A 22170-nucleotide genomic window follows, 5' to 3' on the forward strand; every position below is an offset into this window, starting at 1 on the left:
CAAAAATGATTGGCGAGACATAAATTTCGCAGTACTGTACTCGGATTGATTTGATGAAATTTAGACAGTCAAGCCGAGGACTGGGGTTGCAGTGTTCTTTCTTTGGCTCCTGATTGTATAAAGTTTTTTCCAGTCGAGAAAAAAAACCAAATTAACTATCACATGTCCGTTAAGCTTGTATATACAGATGGATGTCTCCGCATACAGGAATGAAGATATTAGGCATTGCATTTTCCAGAGTTACGACCAGTGTTTAATACTGTTTGTACTTATTTACATAATGTTAAAGAATTACAGCCACTTATTGTTATATGCTACACGTGTATTATGAATCTCATGATTAGTCACAAATGTGTTAAGCTACACATTTCATTAAAATACTCATATACATCACGAATGGTTTAGATCTGTTGAATTCTATATAAATGTGAAAACCGTATCATTTGTACAGCAGTCTATACATCACAAAAATTTAGGAATCTTATTCTGAAAATCTCACTCAAAAATTAAGACCCAGCGGTATTCACCTGACAACGTTTATTACCTCCCTGGAATTGCACACCTTTTCCCAAATGTCAGGTTTCTGGCATGAAACTTGAAAACCAGACATTTGGAATGTTTGTCACTTACTTTGGCAGTTGAGCGGCCATTTTTGAAATCCCTTGCAGCCCACTGTCTCCCGTAGTAGTTGGTAAAGGATTTTTACAGTTTCTGCTGTCGTGTGAGGAATCAAAAGTTCAAGAATTGTTATCTTCCTAAGATAGAAATGTTACATGAACATCTATCATCGTCTTTCAAAATATCACTCAAAGTTGACTCAAAATCTACCAGCACTCCGTACCCCACAAAATTTTAGTAAAGTGGAGCAACTTAAAGATTCAAAAATAATATTTTTTCATTGTCTGATGGAGTTCCTTTGTTGTTCACCAAAAATCCTTGGAAGCTGCACCATTCCCCCAGTAAATTACACCCAAAAATGACAACAAGGTAAAACTAGAAAAATGACATTCTGAACAAAACAGTAATATTTTGCTCATTCTACCCACGAGTTCCTCTGTCGTGTTTCACAGAAATATGACTTGTACTTCTTCCATTCTTATATAGACATGCTGTTTACTAAGGGGAGCTTTGTGATAGACGTACACTCTGGCCGAGATCCCTGTGTTTGTTGATGTTGTTGTTGAGTCTGTGTGCTAAATGCTCGTTCACAGAGCCAGTGGAAGGTTTCTCTGGCGGGATCGGGGAGACGGAGTTCTCCCGAGTAGGGACAGAGGTAAGAGGATGATGATGGGGAGGGGGAAGGGGATGAGGAGGAGGGGTAGGTGAGGGCTGTGGTGGGGTGGGGCGGATCAGGCTATGACTGGACCTGCGAAGTGGGGGGGCTGAGCAGGGCGTGGGGGGCAAAGCTTCTTCTAACTTGTACTGGGTTGGCCTAAGGCTGGTACGTCCTGAGCTGGGGTCAAGCACACTGGTAGAGGTCCGAGGTCTCTCCAGGAGTTTTTTAAGGCACGGCTTGCCGCTGCTATCCGTCACAGCTTTGTAGACTGTGCCGTCCAGGTTTGAATCTCCGGCCGCACCACCATCACTAGAGGAAAGTCTACCACCACTGACCCGGTCACCGAGTAGAGGCTCTCGGGAACTGGTCACAGGTGAACCTGAGGAACCAGATCGGCTGTGCTGTAAACCTTTGGCTCGACGTTCGGATTTCTCCTAAAAGAACAAAACCAATTACTGTAGCCTCTGGGACGACCAGATGCATCACTGTGTCACTGAACTAAACACATTTCTTGTCATTTCTGGAAGGACCAGATGCATCACTATATCACAGAACAAAATGCACTACTGTAGTTGCCGAAGGATCTGACGCATCTCTGCATCAAAGTAACCGAACCAGTTGCTGTAGCTTTTGAAAGTTTCAGATACATATCTGCTTTGTTGACACAATCAATTATAAGGAAATCTGGACTTTTGGCCTTAATTAGATACATTACTGTTACAGATAAAAACGCCATTCCAGTCCACTTACAATTCTGGTTTCATTAATAACATAGGAAATCACACATGTAAAAAGACCATGACAAGACTGCTGTCCTTCAAACGAGCTACGATGAATGACACTCAGCAAAAGATACAGATTACCAGCACCTTCAGCTTAATGTGCCCGTCACCTCTCGATTAATAATTCTTTAATGATTTGAAAAAAATGGAAAATACTTTCACATACGCAACTTGATGTTCGCATTCAAAAACTCTACTGTAAAAATGAAGCAATAACTGAAGCTGGTACGTGTACAATGATATTTGAAGACCATTAAAATATAAAATTTATTTTATTTGTGAATACCTCGATGAATTGTGAATATTTTATATCTACACGCACACATACTGCTCTGAAAAGGTGATATAAACATCACAAAAGACACTGCACTCTCGAATTTCTTTTCATCTTTATTTTTGATTCACAGACAATGAATTAATATCTACGTGATTCTCTGTAATTATATACTATATATATATATATATATATATATATATATATATATATATATATATATATATATATATATATTATAATATATATATATATATATATATATATATATATATATATATACAATGCCCTCTTAAATGCTTCTCGAATTCTTCGCGCTTTTTTGGATACGCTTGTCACTACAAAGCCTTAAGATCCAATTGCAAGAAATATGAAGAAATTATGATGTCCGGTAGCGGGAAACAAACCCAGGTTCCATAATCACATACACACATTATATATATATATATATATATATATATATATATATATATATATATATATATTATATATATATATATATATATATATATATATATATATATATATATATATATATATATATATATATATATATATATATATATATATATATATATTTATATATATATATATATATAATTTTATAGTGCCTGTGTCATCAATAAGTAACTGAGAATCATTTTATGTGTATAGGATAAATATCGCAATGTTTCTTTATTATTCTACTCAAGCATTTCTTCTTATTTCAAGTCACTTATTTTTCTTCGGAATGTTTAGCATTAAAGCAAATACCCTGAAAAAATCTTATAATTACAATGCCTTCATTCGTAATAAGCAATTAGGAATTTCGTTTACACAATTTGTAATGCGACCCCGGTAGCTTCAGCAGTGATTTAACTCCTGTATTACAAGATATTCTAAACTCAACCTTTGTTGTTTAATATTGCTCTCTTAAGTTACAATAGATATTATTCCCTTACGGATACGTAAAATTCTATTCTAATAAAATGCTATTATTAGAACAGCATTTATACTTTACGTATTATTAGAATACAATTTATATTTTACGCATATTCTTAGTAACATAACGCAACTTACAAGAACAGTTAACCGCCGCATTACTCAATCAAAGGTTAAGATAAAGCTGAACACTTTACTTTGGGAGGGGGGCAACATGAATTTTCTTGGCAGAGAGAACTTCGGGATTTTGTAACTTCTGCAACAGGGAATCCAGAACGGCTTCTACAATATTCCATTCGCAATACCCTTTCAACATTGCAGTTCCAGTCAAGTTGTCGGAGATTCATAAAATTTCCAAGAATAAACTGACCGTTCCTGCAGCCTTACCATCCTCATCTGCGAAGTGACCTTCTCCACCACCTGAGCAACGCTGCTTCTCCCTCCGATCATTTTCCTTCGAGGATTTCTGGGGATCTTTTTCTTCCTCAGCCTCACGGGGGTCACCTGGTGATCGGATTCCCCGCTGCTGGAATTGGTTTCACTGGAAAAAGAAAGTTTCACGCGTGTGTAGGCTGAAGTGATTATTTCTTTGCTTATGTTGTCAGTGATTATTTTCTGAAAGGTGTTCAAGTTTACTGATCTCAAAATGTAACCATCTGCTTTGGTTTTCAACGATTTTAAACCCGATTTTACGATTCGTTCCTTTATGGAATATCACGTGAAAAACTAATATTTGTATGGTGGGAAAACATCCCTTTTTTCAAAGCAGACTTCGCACTGCTTACTGATAAATTCACTCTCCTATCAACTAACCTGAAATCGATGGATGCCGGTTCGTCGGCATTGGATCCTTTCTTAATGAGCCTCGACCACAGCTTATTCCTGAGTTTCTCCTAAAAATCGGAGCCTGAAAGACAAGAACTCGATCAGTCTCTTCAAGGGTAAAACTGGCTAACAAGAAATGTTTTATCTTACGCATATTATCATGGAAAATTCCCTCTCACACAAATATAAAGCTGCAAAGCATTATTTTTGGCGATACAGTATGTGCATCACAACTACAGATATTGTCTGTTTATTAATTTATTTGTTTACATTTTTTGCGCTGACCGTAAACGTCCGCAGCTGATATCACTGAAGCTTCGATCTTGCCTTTGAAATGGTCGATGCTGTGAAGTAATTACTTTCAAATACTGTGTTATCTTGATGAAGACACAAAAAAAGGCCATCTTAGAGTCATTATATCTTTAATTGTCCTCCACAACGAGACAATACAATAAGTGACTGCAAATCCCATGAATGGAGAACAAACAACTTCAACAAAATAGATACAAACACATTTCAGCGATTAGTTTCCACTCTCTAATCACAGTCAGTCAGTGGATATACACTGACAGGTGGAAAGGGAAACTGAGACAATTAAATGAGATATGCTGGAATGATTCTTCAGTTCAAAAGCCGGCATCATATCATATGTAACTAACGGAATAAGTTCCGTTCAACGGGAACTACAGATACGCTAGAGGAAAAATTTCTCTCATTTCTTCGTCATTTACAAATAAGAACCTTAAGATAATAAGAACATATAAATTGCTTTGCACACAGAGGAACATTTAACTTTCACTACATTCCGATACAGTTTCTCTGGGTATGACCCAGCAGCAAGTAACTGTGACCAAACGTGCATGAAGAAATTGGATAAACAATGAGTGAAGAATAAAGGCATAAAAACCAATATAACACAATAAGAAACACAAAAATACTCACCATAACAAAAATTCCAAGCAAGCAAGAAAAGGAAAGATAAAACAAAAGGTTTAGATTAACATATTAATTTAATGAAAGATCATCCAAGATGTTTCAAAATCTATTTTAAGTATGTAAACTTCCCAATTCCTCTACGATAATAAATTTGCACCTTCCGTTCTGCCTAGACGTGAAAAGGGCACTGGGCTGCCCAACCGTCGGCCTTTTTGCCATTATATGCACAATATTTTTGAACCAAAATACTTCTACAAATTTCCTTGCGCTAGGGCTAACAAGGGTACCTTATCAGCTCTAGAAGAAGTCTTCAGCTTACTTTTATTGGCTGTGGATCGAAATACTCAACAAGAGTCTCGCAGAACTGGCGTCCCATGGACAGGAAATCGTGGATGTTATAGTGGGTCCCAGCGCGAGGGCCCTCAGAAGCTCCTCCGAAGGAAGCCTCCATTGTGTAGGAATGCAAGACGCCCATCATCCAGACGACCACGCGAGCGGTGCCTTCCTTGCAACGGTGGACTTTAAACTTGCAGCTGCGAAAGCTAAACTGGAATGGAGAAGTGGTGCCTTGGCATTATACACAATGGTAAAGGTAAAAAGTTGCTTCAGGCCAAAGGGAATTCTTGGGGTTGCAGAATGCGTCATGGTTTGGGGGGTATTTACCTTAGACCAGAAGAAAGTAGTGCTTATTTCATAAGCATCAGAAACAAGAAAAAGACAGGAATAGATGATTTCAAGAGTGACATGACACTAAGCAGCTTAAGAACATTGCATTAGAAACAGATCAAAGGAAACTTTCGAATGAATATGAACGACTAATCAAAAATGGATAAGAGGAAAAAAATTCCAGCACAGGATTTCAATTTATATTTTGCAATGCAAGAGAAAGCGGCCGTCCTCAGAAAATGTACCTTATCCCCGCCATTATAATGGAGGAGGAGAGGAAAAATCTGCTCTCGTAAATGGTTGTCTTGGTTGCGACGGTTTTCACAGCCATACAAAAAGATGTTGTGCTTACGCGAATGGGCATGGAAATCCCCATACATAACTACACCATGTTCATCCATTAACCTATTGGAAAGAGAGGTCGGTGAAAAGGTCAAAACAGGCAACTGTAATTAAAAAAGAAAAATATTATGTTTACAGCTAATGCTACGGCTATGGGCACACACACACACACACACACAAAACACACACACACTGAAATACAAATCCTAAACTCTACGCAAAATCTAAAAGAAATATAAACTTGAAAGTAAAAGGTTCTCGATATATTTCATCCTGAAAAATAAACAGCCTGGCACACTTCAGGGGGTAAGAGGCCTTTCTCTGGTAAAAGATTTCTTTACAGGAGCTCTTGCTAAATAATTCATCTTCAGAAAATGTTTATCAATTAGTGTCCCATGTACACGTTTTTCTGGATTTCCTTTCCATCATTAAATCGCCAGCACTGATGGCAAATTTGAAGTCACACAGATACAAGCTGGTATGAAATCCCATTAATGAGTACAGCATATGGTTTTGTTATTTATTCATACATACAAACATATATATATATATATATATATATATATATATATATATATATATATATATATATATATGTATGTATGTATATTGTATGTATACATTTTGTAACCTGATACAATGTTTGGTGACGAAATGCTACAAGCCACCAAAGAGCATGCTCATGTGACACCTGAAGCGTACATTTAACTTTGCATTCCAGTTCAATAAGAATTTCTTCATCTATGAAAAGAATAAGAACTCATTCTACTGACCTACGAACCATGGCTTTCGTATGCCAGATAGCAGGGAACATCTCTTTGACAACCATCTTATACTGGCGATTGAGGTCACGACCTACCAACGAGCAACGGTGGTTGCCCACAATGACCCCGTCCGGATTCAGCATCGGAATCACTTTGAAAATGAACTGCGATCGAAGATCCTGCGGAGGAAATGGATATAAAACTATGAAGTCCATATACACGTACCCATATGCAAGATGCAATGACGGAGACAAACTCGGAAGCCGGATAACAGTTCACAATAGAAAAGCACAAAACCAAAAAAAACGACATATGAGAGCCATTGACAAATTCCTCCGTTTTCAAATACGATTGTAGAACAAATGCAGTTCATATATGCCTAACGATACTAATGTTTTCAAATAAGTTCGTCTCAATGCCTCATGCAACAGGCTAACTGGTAACGCATCCTCACGCACAAGTCTACTGCATTAAAGCAACAGATACTTACGTGTGCTTTGGGATGATCCGAAGTGAGGAAATCCAATACCCCTTTCATGATCCAGGACGAGGGGGTCTCCCCAGGGTGGACCCGAGCGGTGAGCACTACGGCGCGCTTTTTCTGCAAAAGGAATCGATTCAATTCGGGGAGTCTGATTTTTTTTCTAATTGACGGCCATCGCTCTCCCGTTTATTTCTTAAATGTTCATCATCATCGCAACAAGCTCGTCAAGAAATTAAATATATAAACAATACGTAATACTATACTTTTACACACGCACACGAATATTATATATGTATATATATACAGTGTATATATATATATATTATATATATATATATATATATGAAATTTTTGTCACATGCACCGTGACATTTTTATATTCACATACATTACGCTATAAGTGTCGTTTAATAACCAACCTGAGAATAATACAGAAAGGGGGATTCTAACTGATAAGCGATTCGGCACCTGGGAGATTTAAACACCCGGCAGTGTGAGCCGACCAATGCATGGACGGTAGCAATGACAGCCGAATGGTTACTGCCCTTGAAGTAGTCGGTTTGAATCTCCCAGGGGCCGAAGTGTTTATCACTTATAACAGAGTGCGTATAAGATATATATATATATATATATATATATATATATATATATATATATATATATATATATATATATATACACAGGCAGTCCCTGGTTTACGACGGTTCCGGCTTACGGCGTTCCCGACGACGTTATATATTATAAATATATTCATCAGAAATTATTTCCCGTACGACGACATGTTCCGGGTTACGACGCGTACGTATCCGACGGAAGAAATTTGGCCCCAAAACGGCAGAATAATCATAATTTGAAGGTTTTTTGATGTAAAACTCAATAATAATGCAGTTTACGTCGTTTTCAATGCACCCAGAGCATTAAAAGTAAGGTTTTCTTATGATTTTGACGATTTTCGACGATTTTCCGGTTTACGACGATTTTCAGGTTATAAGAACGGAACCCCGTCGTAAACCGGGACCGCCTGTATATATGCATGCATGCACACACACACAGGTAAATGTATATGTGTGTGTGTGTGTGTGTGTGTAAAATCATCATTAAATTTCTTTTTCATCAAATGTCATCGATCTCTACTTGATTTCTTAAGGAATGAAATATTGAAATATTTCGGTTTGGATCGATTGACACTGACCTCCCTTGCTCTTAGAAATGTTAACCAGAATTTTAAAGCGTTTATCAAAGAATGAAATAACAGATAAAAAAATATACTTAACGCAAAAAATAATTAAATGACTTGAGTGTTATGACTTACACTATCACAGCCTCACCTTTCCGTCTTCCTCTGGTTCCGGACTCGTAATCGTTAAGAGATAAACTGGGTTTCCCGCCAAGGAACGGCAGAGTATCCGCTGCCTACATACGGTGGACTTGAATACGTCGTTCTGTGAATCATGAAAGCGCAGTCAGTAGATGACTAAAAAACTGGTGATTAATAAGCCGTTCAGTTTGCGATCTCTTACTCAGAACAGGCTACATCTGAGGCAATTCCTTACTGCTAATACAGCAACAACAATAATTACAGATGAGAAACTAAGAGATTCTCAGCTCAAAAGCTTTTCTGTTTTGAACATTAAAACAAACACATTAAATGTAAAGAAAATGCTAATATGCTGCTATCAACAGCGTTAACGACAATCGTAATAAGCGACAAAAACACGTAATAAGAAGAACGGGAAGATCTATTAAAATATAGAAAGATGTACACACATATACGACTTGAAATACAGGAGCCCAACTCCTTCCATGAACGCCTACCTGAATGCTAAGGAGGTGTTCCTGCAGGTCCGAGTAACTGTAGGGGTAACAATGAGCAATGTAAACCGTATCGTGGTCGTGTGGAAACGTGATGTTGAAGGTCAGGGTGTAAGACGGGGCGTCGTCTTCTCCGTCGTCGTCGCTGTCAAAGCAGGCGTTGTCGCTGCTGGAAAACAGGAGAGCATTTCACAGTGATCAGGCCTCTCGTTCATGAGAAGTTACCTGCTTTTCTAATTTCTTTTGTGGGACCCTCAATCCATGTAACGCCCTCAAGAGTACAGCGAGAAGGCATCCCTAGATTACCAAGCTGTCATAAAGCGAGATCTACGAAATGATATTCTTTCACATGTGAAAAGTGTAGTTCACGCAAGAAAAATAAATACAAGAATGGTTTGAGTTTATTTTAAGTTGCGAGAGGAAACCAAAACGTTCATTGGCAGGAGGCTCAAACTACTGAGAAGAAACAGAGTTGATAAGGATTCTCTACTTTTGAACTCAAGTTTGGGCACCAGATTTGTTCTTCACAATCGAGGATTCTAAACTCGACAGTACAGAACATTAAGATTATATTTTTTCGTTCGAAAACTAGTCTCTTACAGAATAAGATACGATAATTATTGCAGACTGACAAGACTGACAATCAAGATGAAATTCAGTTCCTCGAATTGCGTAAAAAAGTACAATACCTGTCATGGTTCTTGAAGTAAACAATATTTGTAGCACATCGCCTCCATCCAACAGAATGTATGTCGGCCTCTTTGGACGAATACATGAGGGGACGCATGCCGTGGTTGTAAAGGCTGTCTCCTTTGTTCAGGTTCACTATTGAGAATCTGCAGATGAATGAGATGCGGAGAAAGTTTGCAGAAACCGATGCTTCCGTTGGAAAATTAGAAAACAGGACAGGAGGGGAGAATGGGATGATAGAAGTATTCATTTTTGTGACCAATTATGATCTTAGTCTGTTAACGTAATCTGTGATTAAAAAACGGTCAACTGAAAGTAAAGATGTATCGTCAATAATATCAAATGATATAAAAAAACATAAAAGTGTCAACCACACGTAAACGAATATCTATATTTTACTTGAAATTTTTTTTTAATGAAAAAGTCTTGTACTGCTATTCTAAATGGGTCAAACGAGTACGTATCCGGAAATATTCATTTGCATCTTGACGCTCAGCTTTCTACCAAGAATCCAATATCTTTTTCTATTTAGAAATGAAGTCATACATTTTCACTGAGGAAAAACCACAAGAACACGGACAAGTATAACTTCAATTTTGCCGCCAGTAATGGCAAGATGCTAATAGACGTCAAAAGAAGCGAAAGTTACTCTAACAAGTGGACAAGATTAGAAATTTCAAAACTTTTCAGAGATTTAAAATAGATGTAAGCCCTTGGCAAAGTCTGATAATCATAACTACGTGAAAATTAAATTCAGCAAATTTCCATGGAAAAAATTCAAACTGAAAAACAAAAAACCAGTAGTAAATACCTTCTTATAAAACCAATTATATCACAATACCAAATACTTATAGAGCTAATAAACACACATACTACCTATCTATCTATATAATTTTATATATATATATATATATATATATATATATATATATATATATATATATATATATATATATATATATATATATATATATATATATATATATACACATACTGAAAGACACAGTTATTGAATTACTTAGAAAAAAGAACAAACGGTATACGAACCTATATGTTATATCTTTCCGGGTGTTCGAAACAGCAAAGTAGAACCACTGCGTGTGACGGGAGGTGTACATGTCTGCCCTCAAGTGGAGTTCATAGTAGCACTCTGAAACTTGCACAGCCTGAGGGAAAAATGACAATTACTTTTGAACTGAAATGTAAAATTAACATACATTCATAAGAAGGCAATCCAGAGAGAGAGAGAGAGAGAGAGAGAGAGAGAGAGAGAGAGAGAGAGAGAGAGAGAGAGAGAGAGAGAGAGAGAGAGTTTTATGGGACATCTGCCCAATGTTTTGTAAAATGTTCTTGTCATCAACTCTAAAATTTAGTGGTATTATTTAAATGTTTTCTTAAAATATTATGTCAAGGAGAGAGAGAGAGAGAGAGAGAGAGAGAGAGAGAGAGAGAGCGTATGTCTCTTGTCTTACCTTGCCCAAATTCCCGCACTCGAACCTCGACTCGAACTGCAAGGTCGTGTCATTTTCATCTTCAAGGGGAGGCCGAACATCTTCGTTTAGGAACTTGTTTCCTCCCACGCACGAACGGGAAAACTGCCGTGGGAAGGGGAAATAATCGGTTAAGTTTTAAAACAAAATATTTGATGGGGGAACTCCCACGATTCTAGACGCAAAAAATAAAATTTTGAATTCTGAAATAAATGTCACTCGCGAATGTCTATAAAAGTATACAACCAGCAAGTAAGATTTTCCTTTACACGGATCCCCTTCGGTGTCTTTAAAACGCACGTGAAGGTGAACGTTACTATTTATTTGTGCTATTGGAAGAGTTGGAATTTGTCAATCGCTATTTCGTAACTCATGACTGAAGTCTGTGTCACTTCGGCCCGTTTAATGGCATTTTTTCACACCTTGCTGCCAAACTTGTACTGATGTACCAATACCTTTTTTCTTTTTGAGATGGCGCGAGTTCGTGTGGCTACAACTTGACGAAAATGCGCAACTTCAATTCTGCAGTAATGATAGAAAAACCTCTAGCTAAACATGAAGCGTAAAGTTTGGCTAAGAGACTCTAACAGGTGCTAGAAAACGTGCTCGTGAATACTAAGTAAACATTACGTCGATTAATGGAAGGTAAACTTAATGATAATGGTACGTGAAATTCTTAAAAACAGCTAAAAGAAAAGAGACAGCGACTATACTGCAACCAGATATAGTTGTTAAAATCTTGTAGTAGACTGAAAGAATATGTTACAATACTATTTAACAATATATTTGAATGCAAAATTCTTATCTAAATGTAATAATATCAGGCTTAAAACAACCTGAAATACATTTGATCACTACAGTATGCCGTTGCAAGTTTCAAAATATTATTTCCTGAAAACAACTTCAGGTGCGAAAAAATGAGACCTGTTCACTACTTGAATCGAGCCGTCACAGGATGAACGTAAATGACAACGAATGAAGTACTCACATAGTTGACAGAACTAGTTGGATAGTAGTGGTAAACTAAGCGACCTATTTCATCTCCTACAGGTTGCGGTCGAAGTTCTGTTCCAGACGGTTCGTAAAACGCCTCCGGGTATATCGGCCAGTCCTCGATGTGGTGGACTTTGTCTTGTATGACCTGAAGTGAGAAAAATATTCCCCCGTCATACTATATCAAAACTAAATAAAAGGTACCATTAAATGTTCCTTTACTGTCAGTCTGCTGTTTCAATATTTCAAAAATAAAGAATAACTCATCACATGCTCTTTACTAAATTCCTATTCTGCTGATGCACTAGACTCGAAATACAAAGAAGTCTGATCTTATACAGGACAAAGATGACATCAAATGTTTAATGACTCTTACAATAATCATAAGAAGTTTTTTTTTATAAAAAGAAAGCAGCGAATTTTGACAAAAAATTTTCGCTGAGTTTAAAAAAAAAAAATAAGAGTCTACACTCAGGCAAGACCCAAGCCCAGATGAAAAAGAAGGCGGCTTGAAGACGACCACTATTAAATGATGACCAGCGTTAACAAGCACCTGACATCCTCAAAAGCAAACCATTAAACGCAGACACTTCTTCCAAGTTGGCGGAGTAGTGAAACCAGGAGTAATTATTTCGACGGAAGGGCTAATCCAGAGATATATGATATCCGAAGTAGAATCGGGGACTGCTCGGACAGTCTAAATTCGCAATTACAGGATTGCCGGAGAGATAATTGCTTGAGGGGATTAGCAAACGTGAAAATTTCCCTGATTATGATGAGGGTTTTCATGAAGGTCCTCAGTCCCTCATCATCATTTCTATAAACGCTGTTACACTATTTCCCTTTGAAGGACATTCGATCAACCTACGTGTATAATTATTCTTTGTTTGCCGAGCTGCTTATTAATGACTTGATTTTATCTGCAATTTATTATATTCCTTCCTGCTACGTTTCTATCTTTATTCACAAATGGGGATTTCGTGTGTGTGTTCATGTGTTTGTGTATGTGGCAGTTTGCTTTTATGCTTGCTCTTGGTGGGCTTGTGTTCGTGTCGAAGCCTGTTTGAACCGAGTTGTGCTCTCCGTTTTTACAAGTGCGTCACTAATGGTTCCTTCAAGGTTAATTCGTGTCTTTTTTTTTTTTTTTTTTGCTCTATTCGGGCCTGGGATAGCCAAGAGCACTGGGTACATCCCACTTCGAATCTGGATTTTAACAAAATAAACATTCACACACGAAGCAATTCGCTTACAGCCACCCCTAATTATATTCCAATCTGGGTCAAGCTTCATTGCTCGTCCTACTTACAATCAACAAGCCTGCGAATTTCCGTGTTAAAATCGAGACGAAACATGCAACTGCCGTCGTTTGGTTTTTAAGGAGTCATGCCAACTGTCCAGATCACACTGCTTCGTTTCTCTTTATTCAAGGGGTCCGGAAAGGACTATGTCCTTTGTTCTCAGTATTTTACTATACCCGCACTTCTTTATGGATTTCTATTTTTTATATATATGCACTTTGCTCCGTGAGTAACATTACTCAGCAAGGCCAAGGAAATTCTGGCAACTCGAATTCAAGTACATTGTGAGTCATCTTTGTTTTACAAATTGCTATTTGTATTAACCTACAAGTAATAAACTCCACAATTAGCTCGCTCTCGTCCATGCCGGAGTTGGCCACTGTCACCGCACTTACTAAGTATGGCGAATGAAGGTGATTAAGTCCGATCTCAAGGGGGTTCTGCCTAACATCTCTACCCTGTAGGGGGTAGATAGAAACTTTTAGTTTTCTATAAAAGAAAACTATTGAGATGGCTTTTTGTCTATCCGTCCGCCCTCACATCTTAAAATCTACTGAGGGTAGAGGGCTGCAAATTGGTATGTTGATCATCCACCCTCCAATCATCGCACATACGAAATTGCAGCCCTCTAGCCTCAGTAGTTTTTACTTTATTTAAGGTGAGATTTAGCCATGATCGGGCGTCTGGCACCGCTATAGGTGCCAACAACACAAGCCACCACCGGGCTATGGCTGAAAGTTTCATGAGCCGCGGCTGAGAGTTTCATGGGCCGTGGCTGAGAGTTTCATACAGCATTATACACTGTACAGAAAACTAGACTGCACCGAAGAAACTTCGGCGCATTTTTTACTTGTTTAGCCTTTTATTTCACCTCAATTCCCGCTTTCTTCTTACAGTCTTGCTGTCCAACCTCTTTAACTACTAATGAATTGAATTTAACTGAATACAAAATTTAGGCCAAAGGCCAAGCACTGGGCCCTGTGAGGTCATTTAGTGCTGAAATGGAAATTGACAGTAAAAGGTTTGAAAGGTGTAACAGGAGGAAAACTTCGCAGTTGCACTATGAATCAATTGTTAGGAGAGGGTGGAAAGTAAGAAGGAAGAAAAAGAATTTGAAAGGAGGTACAGTAAAAGGAACGAAAGGGGTTGCAGCTAGGGGCCGGAGGCACGCTGCAAAGAACCTTAAGTAATACCTACGGTGCACCGCATGAGGAGCACTGATGGCGCTAACCCCCTACGGGGTTTAACTATTAATTCTTCGCGCAACTGTCGGGTTTTCTCGAAGTTCCCCTTTACATCCTTGTACTTCATCTTCTTTATTTTCTGGACCTATATCTTGCTGCCTAACCAAAGAAACTGTCTCTTTTCACTGTCTTCAGCAATAAATGATAGAAAATGGCTCAGTGCTTGTATTGGCTGCCTAAATTTCATAACATCAATCAGTAATAAAGTCTCCAGCATCAGGAGTAACCGAATAGACTCTCTCTCCTGTATTACTGTTATTTTTGGCAGTATGGGAACACGAGTCATAACTATGAAAAGGACAGACGAAACAGCAAGGCCAGATCATATTCCCATGCGGTTCCTTAAGGAATGTGCCGCGTCACTGGTTGTCTGTCTATTTTAAGGGAGAAAATAACACGAAGGGGAACTTGAAAAACAGAAGGGGTTGAGCCCAAAGGAAGAGATAAACACTCCTTTTTAGTGTTACAGACATTACTGAAACAGGACTACAAAAGCATAGACTCGGGCACGCTTCAAAATTTTAGAATGTCACTTGAAATATTCAGTTTTTGTAATAATGTTTGTGTTGTGTTTGCTAATTTTTGTCTTTCCTGACTTTACACTTTGTACCTGGTAGTCATGCAATGATCTTATAATAAGATTTAGAATTTTGAATTCTGAAGGAAAAGATACTATAATGATTTTAAAGATCTTTTTTAATCTGGGCAAAAGTTTCAGACAGACATAGTGGCTGTTAATAAGAACAGTTGTTCAACATAATTAATACAGATAAATTTAAGCCTGAACTCACACCTGTCAAGAGCAACTTTGGAAAACCGGCGTTACTCTTACCAATCTGATTCTCGATTCTAATTGCTGCTGGGCAGTTCCATTAGCAAACGCATGATTTCTAACGGCCCATAATGGATGACAGTCAGTCCCGATTTACTGAATCTTTGAGTCATTTTCAAATACGTTATATTACCACCATCATTTACATTAATGGTGGGGCATATTTATGTTTATTGATTAATGCAGGGTAAAACTAGAACGGCAGCCAAATGATGGAGGCTTTGTCAAACCAATGTTGAGCAAAAGAGAGGCTGATACTGCTGTTCCTGAAAGACTGTAGGAGCAGCTCGCATGAGATGAAAGCGCTAGTTCCAGGTTTTAGTGATTAAAATGAAATTAGAATAAGAGGAACCAGATAAAATACTTAAAGGTGATACATGAAGTGAGAGAGAGAGAGAGAGAGAGAGAGAGAGAGAGAGAGAGAGAGAGAGAGAGAGAGAGAGAGAGAGAGAGTTTCTTACCTGGCATTCAACGGGCCACTTAATGTTCTGCTGAGCGCACGCCTCCCTCACGATGCCGTAGAGGTCTCTGGAATGAGGCGGCGTGTTGGGACACGGGCTCTGTGGGGAAGATGAGCTCTGCAGACGATAACACGAGTAGTTATCGTGGGGGCCTGGTTTATCTACCAATATAGCATCCTCCTTCCTCGGCTCCTGTAGACTCCCCATACCGTACACTGGAATGACAAACAGGCAGAAATGAAAATCATTGAATAAGAGGGGGAAAACTGTGTCAATAACTCGGGAATGATTTCAGTCTAAAAATATGAGAAATAGAATCTGTAGTTTTTATTCTAGTGTTTTCCTTAATTTATGTACAAAAAGAATATGATCACTGACTTTCTTTTCCTTATTTTTGTCCGTTCAACTATATTAGAAGATCGATAAGATGAAATGCATTTTCATCCAAAACAGACTACAACAAGCCTTTTTTTTTGTGTAAGTTTCAACGATGTACATTTTGGCTCATCAAACTCATTAGAAATTTATTTTTCGCCTGAAATTAAGGAGACTTGAAAATAAGAGAAAATACACTAATATAGTAAATGTCAAAATGTCTCTACCTTCAGTAAGGAGGCCCTCGAAAAGCTTAGCTAGGACACAACGGACACCTATGGCGTAGCTTATCCCTTCCCCTCTTAAAAAAAAAAAAACGGGGAGGAACGAAACTGAAATGCTGCACAAAAGTAAAGTGGGGAGCCGACCTACTGACCGTAGCATACAGCATGGCACATTCGTTCTCATAAAGGGAGAGAGCGCTGCTACCATATTCATAACATGCCGTATTGCTTTATTAAAGTTCCCATTTAACCTAAAAAACCTGACTGAGATAAATGGGGATAATTTCAGGCAGAACGAATGAGTTTCAGCGGATGAAGTCCGGTTAAACAGAACAGAAACGAAAATTCTCACGTAGGTCACAGAAAAATATAATCGAAACACAGTAGAGAGAGAGAGAGAGAGAGAGAGAGAGAGAGAGAGAGAGAGAGAGAGAGAGAGAGAGAATTACTCATAGTATGAAGCTATATAAAATAGGCAAAGAAGGTTACGATGGCAAAGAGAGAGAGAGAGAGAGAGAGAGAGAGAGAGAGAGTATGAAGCTATATAAAATAGGCAAAGAAGGTTACGATGGCAAAGAGAGAGAGAGAGAGAGAGAGAGAGAGAGAGAGAGAGAGAGAGAGAGAGAGAGAGAGAGAGAGAATTACTCATAGTATGAAGCTATATAAAATAGGCAAAGAAGGTTACGATGGCAGAGAGAGAGAGAGAGAGAGAGAGAGAGAGAGAGAGAGAGAGAGAGAGAGAGAGAGAGAGAGAGAGAATAAAAAATACTCAAAATGAGGTCACAATGAGATGAAGCCAAACAGCGAAGGAGAAACGCTAATTAACAAATTCCGGGAAGCGATTAATACCCAGGGAATATTTTATCAATTTTTCGCTTCCACCAATCTTCATGATTCTCAGGGAATGACGTCAGATTCTCGCGTGATTCATTACAAAAATTCACGTCAATCTCCTGAGTCATTCTTCAAATCACATAAAGAGACGGACGGAGAGAGAGAGAGAGAGAGAGAGAGAGAGAGAGAGAGAGAGAGAGAGAGAGAGAGAGAGAGAGAGAGAGAGAGAGAGACCCCGTCGTAGTGATGGTCGAATATGGATTCGTGTGTAATCAGATGTCTTGTTATTTCTAAACGGTTCCTATAATGAAAAAATAGGTTAATGATAAAAGCTCTAATAAGCTGAACAATTCTGTCATTATTGAAGGACTGTCCATTGAGTGATCTCCTATACATACTTTCATCCACAATATAATTATATATATATATATATATATATATATATATATATATATATATATAGAAATCATAACACACAATCACGTGTGGAACAGAAATAAATTTCTGACTACATACATACATGGAAAGCATACATATATATACATATATATATATATATATATATATATATATATATATATATATATATATATATATATATATATACATATATATATATATATCTGTAATATATATATATATATATATATATACATATATATATATATGTATATATATATATATATATATATATATATATATATATATATATATATATATATATATATATATATATATATATATAGAGAGAGAGAGAGAGAGAGAGAGAGAGAGAGAGAGAGAGAGAGAGAGAGAGAAAGAGTTCCATATCTTGCACAGCCATAAGGTTCACTAGAAAACCTTTCACGTTCGTTCGAGAAATGTGGAAACTTTATTCTTCCAAAAGTGGAAGATGAAATATCTGTCTTCGCGTTCACAACTTGACTGATGGCTGTCAACCCACAGGTCTAATTTCATCACAAATACTTGCCACAAAAGATAATATTTTTTCTTTACATCGGTGACAGTTTTGAAGTAGTTTTGTAAAAATGAAAAATATTCAATGATATACTTTTCAAATATTAAATTGATAAGAATGAAAGGTCATTTTGGCCAATATGAAGTGCGAATTAAAAAGGATGCTTGACTTTAATTTTAAGACCCTAACCTTTTATGCATCGAGTAAATAAGAAAGATGAGGACGGTGTTAGAAAATGAGACACAGTGTAATTAAATCAGTTGAAATATCTTATCTAAATGACAATTTTAAAAGGACATACTTAATGCGGGATTCACGGGAAATGCTACTGTTTCAAAATATGGTTAATATTAATATAAAGTACAGAACAGCAATCAAAACAACAAGAACAGCTGGAGAGATATTCCATGACAGAGCCACATTTTAAGCCATATCCAAAGTTACTATTGTCTCTTACAAAGTTAAGTATACCTTAGTTTAACCAGACCACTGAGCTGATTAACAGCTCTCCTAGGGCTGGCCCGAAGGATTAGACTTATTTTACGTGGCTAAGAACCAATTGATTACTTAGCAACGGGACCTACAGCATATTGTGGAATCCGAACCACATTATAGCGAGAAATGAATTTCTATCGCCAGAAATAAATTCCTCTAGCTCTTCATCAACCGGCCGGGGACTCGAACTCGGGCCTGGCGAGTGCCAGTCCACAGCTCTATCGACTCCCCCAACGAAGAGCTATTGTCTCTTACAGTCTTTAAGTGATTTTGCTAAAACAAAAGAAATGCGGCGGTTACATCCCGAGGTACCCATGATCAAAGTATACGAGAAGAAAAAGTCAAGCGACTGTCTTGTGAATGTATGTATACACACACACACATATATATATATAGATATATATATATATATATATATATATATATATATATATATATATATATATATATATATATATATATATATATATATATATATATATATATATATATATATATATATATATGTGTGTGTGTGTGTGTGTGTGTGTGTGTGTGTGTGTGTGTACGAATACGCGCTAGGTGATTGCAAAAATTATATTTAGTAGCTTGAGGTTAATCAGTTCCGGAGTCTTCCTTCATGCAAGTTCCTCGCCAGGCAGGACAGGGGCTAGAATTGGGCAATGATGACCGTCTCGGTTTCAACACGTAGAGAGAAAAGCTGTGTATATATAATACAGAGGGAAGTGGATACAAAGACCGAGAATTTGTTGGTCTGATCGAGAGGAAGAGGCGTTGGAAGGGAAAGGCCTTTGTGTCCGGAAGGGCTTCAGTGTTTGTAAGAGGTAAAGGGATCAGCGCGTGTGTAGAAAGGGGAATGTCGACGCGCTCTTGATATCCTTTATGCAAGTAGGTGGCGCTGACGATGTGGAAGTTTCCACACAACACACATTTTTCACAATTTTATCATAACCTGAGTGCTAGACGTGGCAGTAACCGTTGTGATAAAATTGTGAAAAATGTAACAACGGTTACTGCCACGTCTAGCACTCAGATTATGAATCATAACCTGAGTGCAAGACGTGGCAGTAACCGTTGTTACATTTTCATTTCAGGCCACTTAAGGCCCAGGCAGAGACACTTATCCATAGTTCCCCGTTGGACGGGTCGGTACCGTTCTCGGCTAGCACTTTGCTGGTCCACGTTCGAGTCTCCGACCGGCCAATGGAGAATTAGAGGAAGTTATTTCTGGCGATAGAAATTCATTTCTCGCTGTAATGTGGTTCGGATTCCACAATAAGCTGTAGGTCCCGTTGCTAGGTAAGCAGTTGGTTCTTAGCCACATAAAATAAAATCTAATCCTCCGGGCCAGGCCCTAGGAGAGCTGTTAATCAGCTCAGTGGTCTGGTTTAACTAAGGTATACTTAACTTATTAACATTATAGATCGAGTGTGTAAGTGACAGCAACTCCAAGTACTGTTGGACAATAAACGAAAAATAAAAAAATTTGCAATAATTTCTCCGTATGAGGCCAAAGGTATAGTGCCAGAGGAAAAATATTTATTCAAGAATTCACTTCAAACCGCGCAGGTAAATAATCAAACGCAAGGTTCTACCACCCGAAGCGGACCTGCTGTTTGCCTGCATCTCGGCACAGTTAAATGACCCAAGGTCATACCTCTCCTTTACCTTGGGAGGGATGAATGAATTAAGAGGCTACATGACCTCCTCTGCTCACGAAGCCGACGGACAAAAGGAAGTCATGATACCATTAATCTGCTTATGGGTTCATTATATATATATATATATATATATATATATATATATATATATATATATATATATATATATATATATATATATATATATATATATATATATATACAATATATACTACGTATATATATATATATATATATATATATATATATATATATATATATATATACACAGTACATACATATATATATATATATTATATATATCTATATATACAATATATACATTTATTCAGTAGATGAAACCTATTCATATGGAACAAGCCCACAGGGCCACAGACTTGAAATACAAGCTTGCAAAGATTATGCATATATATATATATATATATATATATATATATATATATATATATATATATATATATATGTATACATAAAATATATATAAAATATATATATACAAATATAAAATAAATATTAAATCACAAATATCGTTTAATATCGGGGAATTATAACTGATTAAGTACTTCGTCACCCGCGGGATTCGAATTGCTTTAACAGAAACAAAATACGCAAGGATATTAAAAAAAAAAAAACCGCCTCAGCACAAAACCGTAAATTCAAAAGCTTGGTTTGCAACCAACACTTCCATTATTCCCATTCGACCAGAAAGTCCTAACGAAGGAAATTCAGCCCAGTTAATGACAATGCACATACATGAACTACTAAAAATGTAAAACGAGTCTTTCTAAATGTACAAAGACCAAGAACGCTGTATTATCTACAAGTGAAAGGGGAGAAATGGAGCGTCAACAGAATAGATGTAAAGCAAATACACAAAATATAAAAAGGATTACAAAAAAAGTCTCACACACAAATACAAGCATAAATAAACCGAACTGCGAGATAAACAAGTCAGACGAGTGAGACAAAGCAACGTCTAAATAAAAAGCGGAACCGAGCGAAAGAATCCTCGTTGCAGATGGAGGCCAAGGCCAGGCCACACCTTTTTTATACGTTCAAAAAATAGAGGACGTGGAGGTGCACTTAAGAGTGAATGCAAAGTTGCAAAGAGCACTTCCGAACAGGCGCACGAACACTATCACGCTACGGAGGTGCGCTGAAGAGTGAATGCAAAGTTGCAAAGAGCACTTCCGAACAGGTACACGAACACTATCACGCTATGACACGCGGGATGCTTGAAGAACAAGGACCTCCATTCAAAATCGGATCTCATCTCTGAAACGATGAAAAAGATGGAGGCTGAAACAACGTACAAGAGGAACTGCAATTTTTTCCCTACCAATTTCATACGCATTTTCCTAGAAACTTACTTAATTCCTATCTAGCAAATGTTCAGGTACAGACTACATTGTAAAGTTTTTAAAGCAGATGAAACTGACGCAATTATATTTATTTGACAGGAATTATATTTATTTATATAATATATATATATATATATATATATATATATATATATATATATATATATATATA

General features: G+C 37.3%; 1 protein-coding gene across 3 annotated transcripts in view; it reads right to left on the reverse strand.

The window, feature by feature from the left end:
- Positions 1 to 22170, reverse strand: part of LOC136848069 (cytosolic carboxypeptidase 2-like) — a 142515-nt gene that overhangs the window by 13609 nt on the left and 106736 nt on the right. For 2 of the 3 annotated variants that reach the window (XM_067120237.1, XM_067120236.1), the window contains 14 exons: positions 16091 to 16305; positions 12251 to 12403; positions 11245 to 11367; positions 10820 to 10938; positions 9772 to 9918; positions 9086 to 9251; positions 8599 to 8712; positions 7277 to 7387; positions 6796 to 6965; positions 5926 to 6085; positions 5334 to 5561; positions 4067 to 4146; positions 3641 to 3794; positions 1144 to 1710 (listed from right to left, as the gene is read on the reverse strand). In XM_067120237.1, the coding sequence (XP_066976338.1) occupies positions 1144 to 1710; positions 3641 to 3794; positions 4067 to 4146; positions 5334 to 5561; positions 5926 to 6085; positions 6796 to 6965; positions 7277 to 7387; positions 8599 to 8712; positions 9086 to 9251; positions 9772 to 9918; positions 10820 to 10938; positions 11245 to 11367; positions 12251 to 12403; positions 16091 to 16297 (2499 nt within the window). In that variant the 5' untranslated portion in view covers positions 16298 to 16305. The remainder of the gene's footprint in view (positions 1 to 1143; positions 1711 to 3640; positions 3795 to 4066; positions 4147 to 5333; positions 5562 to 5925; positions 6086 to 6795; positions 6966 to 7276; positions 7388 to 8598; positions 8713 to 9085; positions 9252 to 9771; positions 9919 to 10819; positions 10939 to 11244; positions 11368 to 12250; positions 12404 to 16090; positions 16306 to 22170) is intronic. The other variant, XM_067120238.1, reaches the window with a different exon arrangement.

Source organism: Macrobrachium rosenbergii, chromosome 18 (assembly GCF_040412425.1).
Source record: "Macrobrachium rosenbergii isolate ZJJX-2024 chromosome 18, ASM4041242v1, whole genome shotgun sequence".
Lineage (NCBI taxonomy): Eukaryota > Metazoa > Arthropoda > Malacostraca > Decapoda > Palaemonidae > Macrobrachium > Macrobrachium rosenbergii.